Here is a 17039-nt window from a genome sequence, read left to right as displayed (position 1 = left end):
GTATTCTTCATGATTTTATTTACCTAATTTTTTTAAACCAGTACAAAAAAGGAGTGTTCTAACAATGTGCGATTAATAGCCATTACACAAACTCACATTAATTCCTTCACTTTTGGCATCTCTAGATCTGAAGAAAAAAAAAATCATTGTGATTTGTGATTCAATTAATTTAAAGGAACAGTCATCTATGACTACTGTTACAGTTAACACATGATATGTACATACATTTAAGGTCATCTTTTTTGTGACAAATAATGTGTAAACTGAAAGTTTAAACTGGTTTTGAATTTCTGATATCCCTAGTATATTTTGATTATACTAGAAATGATGTAACAGAACTGTTGCATAAACACTCATGTTTTAAGATTCATGTAAAAAAATAAAAATAAAAAAAATTACACAATTTCAATAATTTGAAAAAATAAAAGTACAATAATTTATAAACTTAAATGTGTCCATTTTGTTTTAGATTAATGTGCAGTCTTCAGTAAGGGGTTAGGTTATGATTTTCCATATTCAGTCCCTTCGAGTTAATCCAATCAAACAAGATTTCATATAGGGGCAATATTTAGCATAAAAGCATTACCATATTACCATACCAAGCATTACCATAAAAGGCATTACTATGGTCAAATAAAAGATGGCATAAATAAAATGCAAAAATCTACAGTAAGATAGCTTATTTACAGGTTGGAATGTGTTTATAAAAGCAGCTTTTAAATCTTAATGGTTATACTTAAGAGTATTTAAGGACTCCTCTCAGTACAGCATCAAACACATGACAGAAGACAACACTTCTCACAAAATACTAGGACAAGACCATAATATAATATTAACTCTTAACAGTATCCATAAACAACCACTAATACAAAGACTGAACATCTATTTTTATTTACAGCAAATTACGGATCGATTTTAAAATCCTATGATTACTTACTCCACAAACCATAAAACATTACAGCCTTAAAGACTGAAGGTGCAATTTTTACATAAAAGTTCATTTTCTTTCACTAACATTCGCTCTGTGCTCTGGAAGGTCAAAAGAGGCACATGAATGTATTAACACCCTTTTCTAAAGTGACAACCTGACTAATAGCTACCACTTGATTTTGCTCAAATTCTTTAAAATGAACGTAACCACCAAGCATGTGCTTGAGCTAATATGGAAAATGAGTAGCCATAAACATTGTAGTCTATTCTCTCAGCACTAATAGCAGTTTCAGCCACAGAGGCATCAATGTAAGCTTTACCAGAAGCGAAACACGCTGAAAGTCCATCTATGCAATGCTTTGTTTATGCTTTCTATCTGCACAGCCTTTATCAATATAAGAACATCTGAATACAATAGAAAAAGGCACAAATACACAGTGCTATAAGTCAAAATGTTCCTACATTCACCTCTTCTGTGCAAAAGGAAATAGCCTTAATTTTGATCATAATACCACATTTTCACAATATTTTCAAAAATACAAGATAATAATTGTGGTCCATAGAAAACACCAAATAGTGTTTAATCATTAGGTGTTAGTATGAGTTAGGTGTTAATTAGTTTAGAGACATCTGGGCAACAAGGCTTTCGTCACTTTTGATTTATTTCCACATATGGTCAGCCTTACTTGTTTCACATTTTGCCTTATAATAGAAGGCATTTTATTTGACCTTTTAACCGTAAAAGTGTACCAGTAGTGTTTCTGGTAGGCTACTCATCTATTAAACCATTTGCTACATATCAGCGGTGTTCCAAAACCTTGCAAGCTTACAACCTAGACAGTTTTTTAAGGCAGTTTCTTAATGTGAAGGCTGATGATTCTGCCCAAATTCTAAAGCAGAATCACATGAATCCTGCACGACAAAGGCAATACCAGAATGCATTGCGCCAAGCTCACTGGAAGAAAATGCATCCAAAACAGATGCGTGATTATAGATATACTGAAAAAATACTGATTAAAATATATTTAAAAAAAAATGCTATTTAGCAACATTCTAACATCAAACCAAGATGATGTACTCATATTACTATGAACGAGAGAAAGTGCAATGCAAAATATGATGGAATAAGTCCCATCCTTCTAAATAAAAGACCCAGTCGGCAATCGGCTTAGAATAGACCATGCGCACTGGTACCAACCTGAAATCTTTTTTGAAACTTTTTAGCGCTATTTTAGCATAAGAAACAACATTTGGACAGATTCTGTAAAACATATGAATTATTTAAATGTGAGGGGACATCAAGTTGACAGGACTTGATCTAGGAAAATAGCTGCCAAATATAGCTGCTGAGTGAACTGACTTTTAAAGGGTCTTCTAACTTAAAAGAGGACTTTACATCAAAAGTTGACTCCAGTGGACTTTAAGTTATACACAGCCCCTAAAGGGACATGGTAATAGGGGAAAATTAAATAGGAGGAAAAATTATATTTCAGTGCTTTCGTGTTAGCTCACAAAAACTTTTGCGTTCCTCCAAGAAACTTTGCATTCTCTCGCAAAAAGTTTCTGTTTGCCTGAGAAACTTTGCATTAGCGGACACAAATGCATTGAAATATAAGTTTGCAAGTAAATGCAAAGTTTCTCAGGGGAATGAAATGAAAACTTTTGCAAGAACACCACATTTTTGCAAGAGAATCCAAACGTTTTGTGCGAAAATGCAACATTTTTTTTTTTTTTTTTTTTTTGCAGGGGCAAAAAAAAGTTTCACGTGTGAATGTAAGCAGCACTTAAATATTTTTTCCTCCCATCACCATTTCACTTTAGTGCAAGGATGGGCAACTCCGGTCCTGAAAGTCTTCGGGATTACAAGAAAATTACAGGCAGGGGTGTTTGATTAGGGATAGAGCTAAACTGGCTAGTGGCCCTCAAGGACTGGAGCTGCTCATTCCTGCCTTTGGAGCTCTGAAACGTTAGTCGTTATGTGTGGCGCACAAAGCAACTGTCTATGTCCCAATGTGAGGTTCCATTTCAGTTAGGATGCTGCCTTAGAAGACAGTGGACAGCCAGGCAGCTCGCTTGGTTTTGGAACACCGCTTGAAGCAGTGGTTCTCATCTTTTTAGACAATTTTTGAAGGCCCACCTATTTAAGCTGACATGTACTTCTATACTAATAAAGTAAAAAATTAAAGTTTAATGTTGTACATCTTTATTCTAAGTATCTAAGTATCACGATTGTTAATATAACTCAATTTCAATCATTTTAAGGGTTTCCCGGAAGTTTGCAAATTCACCCCGGCTCCCTGGTTGAGAACCACTGGCCTAATGGTAAACAGAAGCAAAAATACTTCAACAATACACAGCTGACAATACAACAATAACTTCCATAGAGGGACTGAAACTCAAAGCTTCTGATCATCATGATCCAGGATTCAGCTACTAAGGTTCTGTCTGACATCTGCTTGCAATGCTTAGAGCAGACCTCTCCATTACCATTCTTTTAAAAAAAAAAAAAATTCACAGTGAACCTAACGGGATAGTACACACAAAAATGAAAATTCTCATGTTGTTCCAAACCTGTATGAATTTCTTTCTTCAGCTGAACACAAAAGATGATATTTTGAAAAACGATTCAACTGTATTTGTCCATAATATTAAAACTGATGTTTACTGTATGGACCAAAAAGAAAAACACTCATACACACTTTTTTTTTTTTTTTTTTTTTTTAAATCTGTGTTCTGCAGAAGTAAGTAAGTCAGGTTAGTTTTGATTTTTGGGTGAGCTATCCATTTAATTTGTACCATCAACGGCATGTTAATTGGAAGCATGTTAACAACATACAACAGTGTTGAAACACTTAAAAAAGTTACTAGAGCTACTGTAATGGTGGATGTGAGATTATGGTGTACAGGTCTGCCCACACAAAAGAGAAACTGACTGGTGGCAACCAGTCATCCTTGTATGGCATCTTTGGAGTGACTGCGAATGTGATGAATTAGAGCAGGGCATTAGACATATCACTGTTCTGCCATCGTAAGCAGGTTGTTTTTGAGTGCTTGTACAAGTGACTAGACTGACTAAAGCGTTTGCCACATTTCAGACAGGCATATGGGCGCTCTCCCGTATGAACTCTGATGTGTTTCTTACAGTCTGTCAGAGTGAGGAACGTCTTACAGCAGATCTTGCAGGCATACTTCCTGGCGCCTTCCACCACTAGCACGTTGTGCTCGGATAGTGCCTTTTTACACTTTGACAGAACATCTGCAGAGGCTCTTGTCAACTGGGGTAGAGGGTTCAAGTTGGAGCTGCCACCGTTTTGACCCACATTGACAGAACCCTCAAAGTTTACTCCATTAAGAAGCATTGAGGAGGATGAGGACGAGGAAGCAACGTCAAGTTGCTGAGGGCCATCTGTAAGCGTTGAAGCACCCCCTGGCGGAACTTTGGGAGCGATGCGCCGGTATGAGTGGCACCCTGCAGCGCCACCCCTGGATGAACGAGAGAACGTCTGTAATCCCAAAATGTTGCGCTGGAACTCGAGCGCAAGCTGGTCCACCGATCCACCACGTGACGGCGTTAACAAAGAGGATGATGCTATTCCATCATGCAGTGGCCGTAGAAGGAGGGACTCTGGCTGCAAGTCAGAGCAGACCTGCGACTCGCCTGGAAGAAGGTGCAGAGAGGAAGATGCAGTGTTGATGGAATCAGTAGGGAGGAAGAAGCGAGCAGAATCGTGGTCTGCTTGAAACTCTCCGGTTGTAGTGTTGGGAACATTATCAACACTATGGGCGAGGTTGGATGATGGCCCTCTGCCAGCAAAGGCCTTTGTGCTGAGGAAACTGGAGATATGCAATCCGGAAGAGGGCTCCAGAGCATCACTGCAGGAGAGGTCCTCTCCTCTTCCTCTGTCTTCCGCTGCTCCTAATCCCTTGTTCCCTTTAATCAATAGCTCAGAGCTGGGCTGGGGATCGGAGAAGCTGCGCTCGCTGCCCTCTGGACTCAGCTCCAGCTTTTCTCCAACTGGCTCCACCTGAGGAAACATCACATTATTACTAAGTAGGGGTGGACAATATGATGAAAATTTTATATCATGATACAAGTAATTTTATTTCACGGTAATATATATCACAATATAGTTATTTTTGCTTTAAATAAGGTTATATCAAAATTGTTTTTGCTTTTTCTTTACCATTGAAATTTTATAATTCTTGTCACCATTTCCAATATCACAAAAATCGAATACTACCCTAAGTAAAAAAAAAAAAACTAAACTCGAGCTTACTGAAGACAAGTAAACAGTGATAAAGAAAGAACAAAAAAAAACTAATAATTACAACCATACAGGAAAACTACAATAGAACAAAGACACAAATGAAATAGACCTGCCTGAAAAACTTCAAGCACTAGATAGGCCTATATAGAAATACCACATAAATTGTTTAAAGTAATCAAATGTATGTATGTATGTATGTATGTATGTATGTATGTATGTATGTATGTGTGTGTATATATAAAATAAAACACTGTAAATTAAATATACATTTATTCCTATTAAAGTTACAAAAGTGATTCAGTCAAGAGCAGTGAGAAATTTTCTCTTTTTTGTTGCTTGATTAACATCAATAACAACAGCAGGTACATTTGGATGCTATCACTTTAAGACCGACTGCACGGATCCAATATACTCGTGTTTTTGTTCTCAACTGTTTACATTCACTAATACATAAATGACTGTATTTACTTGCAAAGACATGGTCACTTTGACATACAAGTGTTTGTGTTTGACTGTTCAAGGCCAATTAGTTGTCAAAAAGCACTCAGTTCAGTTCTCACACGCGGCTTTGTGTGTGCGCGTCTCTCAGACGTCGCTGAGAAACTCTCTGACAGCACGTGCATATAGCGAAATGAGTTGTCTTTTGCTGCTTACTGTGCTTCAATGGTTTAAAATCACTTGTTTTTAAACTGAAATACTTTAAAACGCATGTAAACGATAAGCTTTTGTGACTGCGTACTAGCACAGCAACGTCACGTGAGTGTAACCGCAATAAATAAGACAGTCCAAAATCTCTACTAATAAATCTATTAATCGTGTCTAATCTGTTTCAGTTTATCGCCCACCCAAACTACTTAATAATACTAAGTATTATTTACAAAGTACTAATACTTACTAATACTAAGTATTTACTAAGTAAGTACTAGTATTTACTAAATATTTACCAAGTCCATCTTGGTAACACCCTGGCAACTATTTTCTAAGTAGGCAATACACATAGAAGTATAGCTCCTATCTACTAGAATGGTCAAAAAAAAAAAAAAAAAAAAAAAGTCAAAAACAGTAAAATTGTGAAATAATATTATTAATAATAACTGTTTTCTATTTTAATATATTTTAAAATGTAATTTATTTTTGCGATGGCAATTTTCAGCTCCAGTCTTCAGTGCCACATGATCCTTCAGAAATCATTCTATGTCGCTTTGCTGCTCAAGAAACATATCTTATTATCATGTTGAAAAAAAAAGTAATGCTGGTCTTCTTTACTGTGACTTTTGATCAACTTCATGTGTCCTTGTTGAATAAAAAGGTATTCATTTCTTTCAAAAAGAAAAAATTTACTGACCCTGAACTTTTGAATGGTAGTGTATATATTTTTTTCAGGAACAATATATGAAGAAAATCATAAATTACAGCATTTCCTTTTGAAAATGGTTATAGATCTACAATGAATATTACTTTTTCTAATATGGAAAGGTATGCAGTTTGTTTCATGAGGAAATTCAGGAACCAAAATAGAAAATACTAACTTAGCCTGGACAATTTGGCAAAACACTCACAAATCATGTGTGCCTAAAAATCCAGTAACAAAATATGTTACAGTCCCACTAGCTTAGTATCAAAAACAATTACCTGGTCACTCCCTTCTGCCTGAGAGGTAACATCGCTAGTCTCATCGACAGCCTCGGGAGAACTCAGTGGCTCACTCTTCACCACAACCTGCATGTGCTGCTGCTGCTCCTCTTCTTCCTCACCTCCAGTCTTTATCTTTATCCCCTCGCTATGGTGATGGCTCGCATCAGGGTACTCCTCTTTATGCGGCAACAGCAACGTTTTTTCCGGTCCTGCTCCCCTGCCTCCATCTGACTGACTGGGAAGTTGCATGTCTTCATGGGTCAGTCCCCTTCGGTACTCATCTTGCTCTAGTAAACCTCCATCATCCCCCGGAATGACCCCAGCAATGACCTCATCCACCATCTTACTGTGGGAATCTGGAGACAGAAGCTCCTCTCCACCCTCTCGGCCCTCCGATTCCCCCACAATCCCCTCCATCTGTGAGGAGAGGCGCGGCCTCCCTCGCTCCGGAGCGATCATAGACAAGGGCTGTTTGCGCTTCAGGAAGCGGCGTGTCGGGTGAGAACCATGCTGATCCACTAACCCGCTACCGCACCCTGAACCCGTTCTCCTCCCGGTCCCTGTTCCCCCATCTTCAGCCCCACTCAGGGCAGAACTGACCAAGCTCAAACCGAGCTGTTGCAGCAGAAATGAGCGCTGGAGATGAGAGTTTGCAGCCGCTGCTGCTTGTTGCTGCTCAGCGTGATGCTGACCACCACGGTCTGCCGGAGGAGACATGGGCAGAGTGCGAGTCGTAAGGTAGTGCTTACAGGCTTTCACCACAGCATTTAGATGCAGATGAGAAGCAGCCAACAAGACATCCATAACGTTACTCTCTCCTAGCATCAGCGTGGATGTGTACATCATGTCCATGAGAGCAGCAAATGCTTCAGCCGTCACCACCTCTGAGTCCAGGTGGATCATCCTCGTGCTGGCGTCTCCCTCGGCAGCAGTGAACAGGGCTCGGAAATGCGTACTGCAGGCGGAAAGCACAGCGCGGTGGGCCTTGAAATGACGGCTGCCTACCATGATCACACAGTCACACAGCTGTCCATGCAGCCGCTGGTAGTTCAACTGCTGGAAGATCTGCTCAAAGTGCCCCGGGAAATCCATGACCTGAGAACAAATAAGGAATAGATATGTAAGAGAAATGTTTGAGGTTGTAAATAAAAAAGGATTATTGGAGTATGTCTTGCAAAAAAGTACTTCAGATTTTTACTTCACAATTTCACGTTTAATTTAATGTGTTACTTGCCTTTTGTTTTGTAATTATTTGAAATTTACTAGCAAAATTGTTGAAAATTGTTTCTTCACTGCAATTTTTCAGTGCAGACATAATCCAGCATAGTGTATACAGAATCAGACTTCTAAGCATACCTGTCAACCTTCCTGTTTTTTCCCCAGGATTCTCCCGTATTTTACCATTCTATCCCGTCATCATCCTGTTTAAATATTTTCCCGTATTTCTCCCGTATTTTTAATCTTTCTATAAAAAAAAAAATCCCACTGGGTGTGTTTGATATGTTTGCTACATTTCCCTCCGGTAAAGCAGGTGGCAGTATATAGAACATTAGCTGTTTTATTTAAACACATTTAAAAACGGCCACAGGCTGACCAAAGTGCTGTACAACAATAAGAAAAAGATATACATAAATTATGCAAGAAACAATTAAAAACAACAAAAAAAAACAGAGAAATATACACACATATATACACACACATACAAGCATATATATATATATATATATATATATATATATATATATATATATATTACAAAATGCAAGTGAGAAAAGATGAGTTCAGGCATGATTTGAACTCAGATAAACTGGAAGCCATTCTAATAGAATTAGGAAGATTGTTCCAAAGTGGTGGGCCAGCCACTTCAAAAGCTCGACTACCCCTTGTCTTTAGGCGGGTTCTGGGGATCTTAAGGAGTAATTTGCCATCCGATCTTAGTCCTCTCACCGGAGTGTAAGGGTGAAGTAGGTTAGTCAGATAAGAAGGAGTTAGATTATTTAAAGATTTATAAACAAGTTGTAAGATTTTATCCTCAATTCTGTAATGGGTAGGCAACCAGTGTAGAGATCTCAAGAGGGGCGTAATGTGATCGATTTTTTTACGTCCCTTCAGAAATCATTTTGAAACACTTGTAATCTAGAAATTTGGGTCTTTGAGATACCGTAATACAGGGAGTTGCAATAGTCCAGCCTTGATGTAATGAAGGCATGGACTGCAATCTCTAAAGAGCCCTCCGAAAGGAAAGATTTCATTTTCGAAAGAGAACGAAGATAGAAAAAACTTGAACCAACAACAGTGCTGATTTGTTTGTCAAATTTCAAGCAGTTGTCAATTACCACACCCAGATTTCTCATATGGGGAGAGATAAATGAATTTAATGACTCAAGATCAATTTGATTTTGTGTTCTGGAGTCAGAAGGGCTGAAGACAGTAACGTTCCCTTTCGATACTACACTCCATACTGCATCGTCTGCCGTTTAGGCAAGACGCAACGGGGAAACTCATGTTTTCACAGATTCTGAAGCCTTTTTTAATCAAGCAGTGAAAACTGCATGGCCATTGGTTCGTGGAGTTTAAGAAAAGTACTCAGGTGAGACTCATGGAATATATTAACTCTGAAAACATATTTCTCTGGTGTTTGTTGTTAAATGCCGAACCTCTGAGCGTTTCGCTTGCTGGCCCCACAAGCCGCGTTCATTGACAACGAGCGCTCTCACTATGAGAGCGCGAGCCTCGCCGCATTCACAAACTGCTTTTTCTAAAAAGCAGCTCCTTCCCTCGTTTTCCACTGTTCTCTTCTCTCAAGCCGAGATGAGAAACAAAGGGTTACAGGGCCAGTGAATGGAACTAAGTGAGTTCTCGACGGTCTAGATCCCACGTGTCTCCCTTTTCCTGCAGCAGGGGATTTCCCGGTGCAATAGTCCAGCCGTCCAGCCGGTCACACGCTGTTTAGGGTTCAGCTGAGTGCAGCACTAACAGCATTATTTCATGACAATCTCCCCTGTAACTATTAGGTGAGACTCATGGAATAAGCTTCTTATAAAATAACAATTTCATTGGTGTTTGTGGTAAAATGCAGAATTTCTGAGTGCGTCACTTGCCGGCCAAGCCCCCGCAAGCCGCCTCCTTTGAAGATGGACGCTCTCACCGCGCGGCATTCACAGACCGTTTCTCTGAAGACGGCTCTTCCCCTTGACCTCCACTGTTCTTTTTATCTCTGGCTTGAGACAAAAGATCAATGCTATCACAAAACTGATTGAAAGGGGCTAGGTGAGCTCATGCCGGTCTATTCCCGCATCTCATCCTCCCGGCAGCAAGGGGATTCCCCATCTATGCACGCTATGAGAGCAAACATAGCACTGACAGCACTCAGCTGAATGCAGTGCTAAAAGCTCGTTAATGTATGCAGTGCTAACAGCTCGTTCTCCCTTATTACTAAATGGAGACTCATAACTATTTTGTCTAAAGAGCTTTATTCATGAATATTTATGCCACCCATCACCCCGTTCTGTTCCGAGTGCTGGAGCATCTGTTTGTTACAGATGGCCTATGGGCCTACAATGCCCCATAGGTCTTAGAGCACACTCCACAAGGGGCATGGCCTCTTCTTGGGCATGGTCCACTGGCGTGTCCATTGCGGAAATTTGTGAGGTGGCTGGCTGGGCCTCGCCATCCACCTTTGTCAGATTTTATAATCTAGTGTCCCTGCATTACAAACGCAGGTTCTCTCTGCATAAGCCTCACCAATGTGACCAGCTTATGTGTACCCGTTTATGGCCCTGATCAAAGTCCAGGTAATAACGTATTTTTCCCATTCCCTATATATGCTCTAGGCCCCAAGGGGCTCCAAGAATATATAGAAATGGGAGGACGACTACAGAGTCCTCCTCAGTGCAAGCCCTCCTCAGTGCTCTGCTCGGATGCTCTGTCAAAGACCCCGGCCATTTTGGCGGGGCTAAGCGGGCTCGCACGACTCCCGGCTGGAGTTTTCTTAAACTCCACGAACCAATGGCCGTGCAGTTTTTCACTGCGTGATTAAAAAAAGGCCTCAGTTTCCCCATTGCGTCTTGCCTAAACGGCAGACGACACAGTACTCCATTCTGTATCTAAGGGAACCGAGGTTACGTTAGTAACAGAGTACGTTTTATCTGAATTCAGGAGAAGAAAATTTTTGGAAATCCATGATTTCACATCATCCAGACACGCTGATAGAGTATGTAGAGCACACTTATCTTTCCTCGGTACAGGCGGCAAACGTCAGAAAACATCCAGTGAAGTAATTAGCCATTTCTCAATATGTGCAATCATTGAAGATAATCAATGAACGCGTTGCCTGAACCACATTTGTGAGGCTATTAATGTTTTCTTTTTGTTTTTTTAATAAAACGAAAAGAGGCAGAGTGGTGTTTTATAACTAATTTTGTTTTATTGTTGCCTAAAATATACATACCGAGATAACCGGAGAAGCCAGAGCGAGCTGAGTGACGTTATCAAGTACGCTGCTTTGCAATTTGCAGAATCACGGCAGTTCGTTCTCCTGATTCGAACTTGCCAAGTCCGAACTTTGCGAACTTGGTATTGAGAAACGCCTCTTAGCTGCGTCTGAAACCGCTCACTCGTTCACTAATCCCTATATAGTGTATGGCATTTGAGTGCACTATATCTGCAAGGAGTGAACAAAATGAAGTGAGTAAATTCGAATGCTAACGTATACACTGTGCGTCAGAGAACTGGAGAAAATTTCCCTTATTTACAAATCCCAATGTTGACAGGTATGCTTCTAAGGGTTTGTGGACTAAAGTGCTAACACAATGGTGAGTAGAAAAAAAACATTAACAGGGAATCCTTTTCATTTTGGCTTATTCATATTGGTTTATTATTGGTTTTCTACAGACATAAATATAAAATGTAAAAAAATAGTGCTTAATATGCAAGCAAACGAGAAATATTTCCAAAAAATCCAAATAAAGACTTAAACGTAGCAATATTGTAAAAAAAACAACAGACAATATATCAAATAATCTTACATTTTATACATGCAACAAACACCAACACATTTCCTGTCCTGTTGTAGCAAACACACTAAATCTGATTAAACCACATAATACAGTAAATAGCAAATGACTCAAAACAATCAATGGTTTACTGAAAGATTATTCAGTTTAACTAACCACACTCCTCATTCTCCTAAAAGGGAGAAGAGAGAAAAAAACAACTACATATGGAACACCAGTCTGGATTTCCTATAGTGTCCTACAGTACATAATGATAATGATTTCTAAAAGAAATTTAAAAGTGTGCAGACATGGTTGACTCAGAAAAAGTGTCTGTGATGCAGATCGAGCAATTTCAGAAAATTCATTCATAAACCAACACTTCAAGCAGTCATGCAATAATAACCTTTTATTAACCTTCTACCATTTGTCACAACTACTAATTATGTGAGACTGTCTAACCTGACTGCCTGTGCTTCTGGTTATTATTTGTCTGACACACTGAAAGTTGTATTTTGAAATAAAGGAATGTTACAGAGATGCAATAAGAATTACAACAATTATTGTTATTATTAGGGGCCAAGCACCGAAGGTGCAAAGACACCTGTTCTTGTTATTCTTCCTTCTTTCGCTCTTGAAGTCTATGGCAGCCCATAGAACCACCTCCGGGAAAATGATGAAATTTGGCACACAAGATAGTTGGCAGACTGAACATTAACCACAGCAAATTAGGAGTCTCTAATACTGGCATTGCCATTATTTTTAAAGGTCCCGTTATTCGTGGTTTTTTGAAGCTTTGATTGTGTTTATAGTGTGCAATATAACATGTGTTCATGTTTCGCGTGTAAAAAAACACAGTATTTTTCACATAATTTACTTATCTGTATACCGCTGTTTCCACTGTCATAAAAACGGGCTGATGACTTCCTTGTTCTATGAAGTCCCTCCTTCAGAAATACGTAACGAGTTCTGATTGTGCCAGCGGTTCCTGTGTTGTGATTCGACAGCAGTTTAGCGCATCTTGCCCGGAAAGGTCACGCCTCTTACCATAACGTGGAGATGCACGCGCTCAGTGTTATTGTAAACATGTCTTTAATTTTACCCTATCAATTTGAGCCGGAATCAGACCCGGTGATTGGACTGCGGGATGAAAATAACAGCGTTTCGACGACATGGCGACAAACACACTCTACAAACGCAACTCTTGTGTATTCCTGTGGGCGGAGGTTAGTCAAAAAACTGTTTTAGTGACGTCATTAAAGAAGGAAGTAGAGGGATGTAGTCCAAACTGGCCGTTCGATGTAGGCGACTTCTGTTAAATAAAATATCTCGCTTGGCATTGAACTTTGAGCTTTAAAATTTTACAGATTTTATTTATACTCTAACAACAACATTACACACCAACTAAAGTTTGAAACATGGGATCACGAAGAACGGGACCTTTAACCTTTAGTATTGCCATTCTATCATAGCACCAATATACCGTGCAACCCTACAGTCCACCATTTTGAATTTCATTGAAAACCTACTTTTTCAAACTCCTCCGAGACTGTTGGTCTGATTTCAACCATAATCGGCTTTTATCATCTTCAGACCATGCCAGCAAAAAGTTATTATAAGCTTCTTGATTGACCAAGCTGTTCTCAAATAGCACATCAACAAATTTGATGGCATGGTGCCAAGCTGATTCTGAGGCTGTAAAGGCCCATGTAGACTGCATTTTCTGCAGGCAGTCTGGCGGAAGCTAGTTTTTTTTACTTTATAACGTGTTAAATATGAATATTTTTCTTACACAAATGCATCGCTTCTCTTCAGAAGGCCTTTATTAATCCCCCAGAGCCATGTGGAGTACATTTATGATGGATGGATGTACTTTTTTGAGTTTCAAACAGGTGGTTTCCAAGTACTGCCATTATAAAGCTTAGGAGCATCAGGGTGATTATTAATAATTAATTGTATTAATATTAATTGTATTCGTCTGAACGAAGAAAGTCATATACACCTAGAATGGCTTGAGGGTGAGTAAATCATGGAGTAATTTTAATTTTGACATATCGACACCATAGACTGATTGACACCAAACTCCTCAGACTGACCACACAACATCAATTTGGTAACAACGCCACCTATTGGTCAAAAGTGATAAGCAATTTAATCATATTTCAAGTGATTGTATTTGTTATTTTTCAGTCATTTTGACTAATATAATCTAAAAATGTTGGAGTAGTTGTTGCAGTTGCTCTGAAGCTCCCATGCATGCTTGCTTTTTTTGTGCATGGTCCAATAATTGCTGCTTACAACTATATTTATTATCGTTATTATATTATTATTATTATTTATTATTGAATGTTCCATAAAAGAAAAACAGTATAATGGTAACTAACAATAGTTTACAGCAAAATACCACATTTACTACAATCTACAGTAAACCTACTACACAATATGATGTCTCCACCTTATCATCACATTAAAAACAGTAAGAATCTTTCAGAATCTCTCTGCCATCTTGTTTGATTTGTTTTATGGCAGTAACTGTACAGAGGAAGCTATGGTTACCATGGTGAATTCTGCAAGTGGTAAAGTTATCAGCACATCTACTGACCATCATCAGTAGTTTGCGTTAAACTAAATCAAAGAGCGAAACATTTGCGTCAAAACTCTAGTATGACACAAAAATGTCATTTACATCCTTTTCAAACATAAAGTCACTAGTTAACACAATAAATCCGAACGTTCCGCAAAATAAGACAAAGAACGACTTTAATGTAAAGCTTGTTTGGGTGTCCTATTAACACATTTTATGTGTACAAAAGGAAAACGATTCATATGCAGAGATGCGATCTGACTGATAGCAGCTCATAGTTTAAAGGTGCAATTAACAAATTAAGCAAGTAGTTATGCTGGAGGATCGATGCTACTCTGTTAGCTGCTAGCTCAGTTATCTCACATAGTCCAGAAACACACTTACTTTTCACGTCTATCTCAGGCGTCTTCAGAGAGTCCGGGTTTGTCCTCTTGTTACCATCCAAAAATACATGCAAAAACTGCCCATGATAGTTAGCCTATGGAGTTAGACATACAATAAAGACAGGTCAGGGGAGACCGCATCAGCTGCCCAGGCGCGTCTTCATATCTAGGAGCAACATGAACACGAATCTCATTCCGCCACCTACTGTACTGGAGAGGGTCTGAATAGAGCTCCTGTGATTTTTTTTAAAGAAATAGTTTACCAAAAATGAAAATTCTGCCATCATTTACTCACCCTCATGTAGTTTTCATACCTGTATGACTTTCTACCTTCTGCAAGAAGATATTTTGAAGATTGTTGGTATACAAAAATTTTGGTTACCACTGACTTCGACTGTATAGCCTACACGGAATTTTAATAAGTCAGTCATACTACATAGGCTACTGAAGTCCCTGTTCATTCATTCATAAACTCCTAATTCACACTGTCATTATTTATAAATGATTTTAAAATGTCACATTTGTGTATTTTACTATCATAAAATGCAAAAATCCATCGTTTACATAAAGAAGTAGAAGTATAGAAACTGCCACTGGTAATAATACTCATCTAAACTTTGTCAGTTACACATGCATAATGTAAATATCTCGTTCTACCACATCACAAATATAGGCTACTCTTTTGGATTGAGATCAGGGGCCAGTTGTTCAAAAGTAATCTGATTGGATTTTGGCTATCGAATTGGATTAAATCTTGAAAATGGGTTGTTCAAAAAGATAAAGGGATTCTGAAATCAGATTAAATCACAAAATCCAATCTTGGTTTTGATCTGGATAAAATCATCAGTTTGTGTTGTTCAAATTTTTTTTAGCAAGATTGGGATACATTTGATCAAAAAAAAAAAAAAAATCTGGATTAGACTGATCCCACCAGAAGGGTGGATTTCAGGAACAAAAATGTTATAAAACTTTAAAACTGTATTTTTATCATGTAATATAGCCTACATACTTTATTTTGCTCTTGATTAGTTAAACTGTTAAAGTATAATTAGAATAGACATCAGGCTACATATTTAGCCTTTCGGTAACCTACTGTTTTTGGTGCCATAAAATAACCCTCAAACAGCTGTAAACATCAAACAGAGATATTATATTTGACTCAAAGTGTTTTTAATCACGGTTTGTAAACTACATTGGTGTATGGCGCAATCATAGGAGATGAGACAGTCAAAAGTTCTAAACTCCACGTCATAACGTCACAACGTCACAGGCAGAATCCTGTATAACAGCGAGTGAAACTCTCTCGTGCTCAGAGTTTAACCAGCTTTATACGGTGTCACTTCAATCCTGGTCTTGGGGCACGGCTCTGCACATTTTCTGTCTCTCTTATCTGACAGACTCAGTTCAGTTCATGGAGCATTTAACGAGCTGGGACCAGGATTGAAAACCAATGTCTTCCACTGAAGCACCCGAAGCGACAAGCTGCTATATCTTCTCCACAGCAGTTAAGATCGCCAGAAGAGCAAGAAAAGTTTGCTCAGAGGGTGATGGAGGGTCTCTGTGTTCTGCTCTCTCACGGATAGCTCTTTTGGACGGTGCTAGGTGGTGTCGGGAGGTGTCTATGGGAATGACCCACGGCGTCAGGTGGTGTGGCGCTCTCACTCCCTCAGCACCTTTAACCAGGTGAAGCACTCTTACTCTTACAGCGAAACCCTGCTTTATATCTCTCACAGCAGTGAAGATCAATAGTGTAAGCTTCGCTAGGTGGGTGTCGGATGGGGTCCACTTCAGCTTCCCGTGAGTTGTAGACGCGAGTCCCTCCCTGGCTGTGGTGAGATGGACGCTGGCCCAGGTGATGCTCACTGCATGAATAAAGTTTGGTGCTGTGTGTGTGTTTTTTTAGGGGGGCGGGGGGCAGCAGTAAATGAATAAAGTTTGGTGGTGTGCGTGGGGTGGGGGATTAAAATGTATTTGAAATCTAAAGATGCAGATAAATAAAGTGCAATAAAATAATTGGCAATAAAATTTTTGGGATGTTTTCTTTCCACTAGTCTGAAAATAGACATGTTATGGAAACAAAATAGGTAACACTGACCAGTGCATGATATTGTCTACTGTCTTGCCTTAATCAAATTGTCTAGTGAATGAAATATGATTAGTACACAAGTGAAGTTAACGAACGATTCATTCACTTAAAAGATCAAGAAAGCTTAAACATCTTTATATAAAGTTAAGAGGGTGCTAT

At 38.9% G+C, this 17039-nt stretch overlaps 1 protein-coding gene across 1 annotated transcript; it reads right to left on the bottom strand.

Annotated features, from left to right (window-relative positions):
- Position 1: 1 nt before the first annotated feature.
- LOC125272600 (zinc finger and BTB domain-containing protein 5) lies at positions 2-15000 on the bottom strand. The gene is made up of 3 exons (XM_048197567.1): positions 14796-15000; positions 6831-7928; positions 2-4955 (listed from the first exon to the last, which is right to left on the bottom strand). Exons 2-3 carry the CDS (start codon positions 7923-7925, stop codon positions 3921-3923), a joined length of 2130 nt encoding a protein of 709 aa, XP_048053524.1. The 5' UTR covers positions 7926-7928; positions 14796-15000; the 3' UTR covers positions 2-3920.
- Between the last annotated feature and the right edge of the window lie 2039 nt (positions 15001-17039).

Source organism: Megalobrama amblycephala, linkage group LG7, assembly GCF_018812025.1.
Source record: "Megalobrama amblycephala isolate DHTTF-2021 linkage group LG7, ASM1881202v1, whole genome shotgun sequence".
Taxonomy (NCBI): Eukaryota; Metazoa; Chordata; class Actinopteri; order Cypriniformes; family Xenocyprididae; genus Megalobrama; species Megalobrama amblycephala.
Note: the sequence above shows the minus strand (reverse complement) of the source record. Positions and strands in the feature narration are given on the sequence as shown.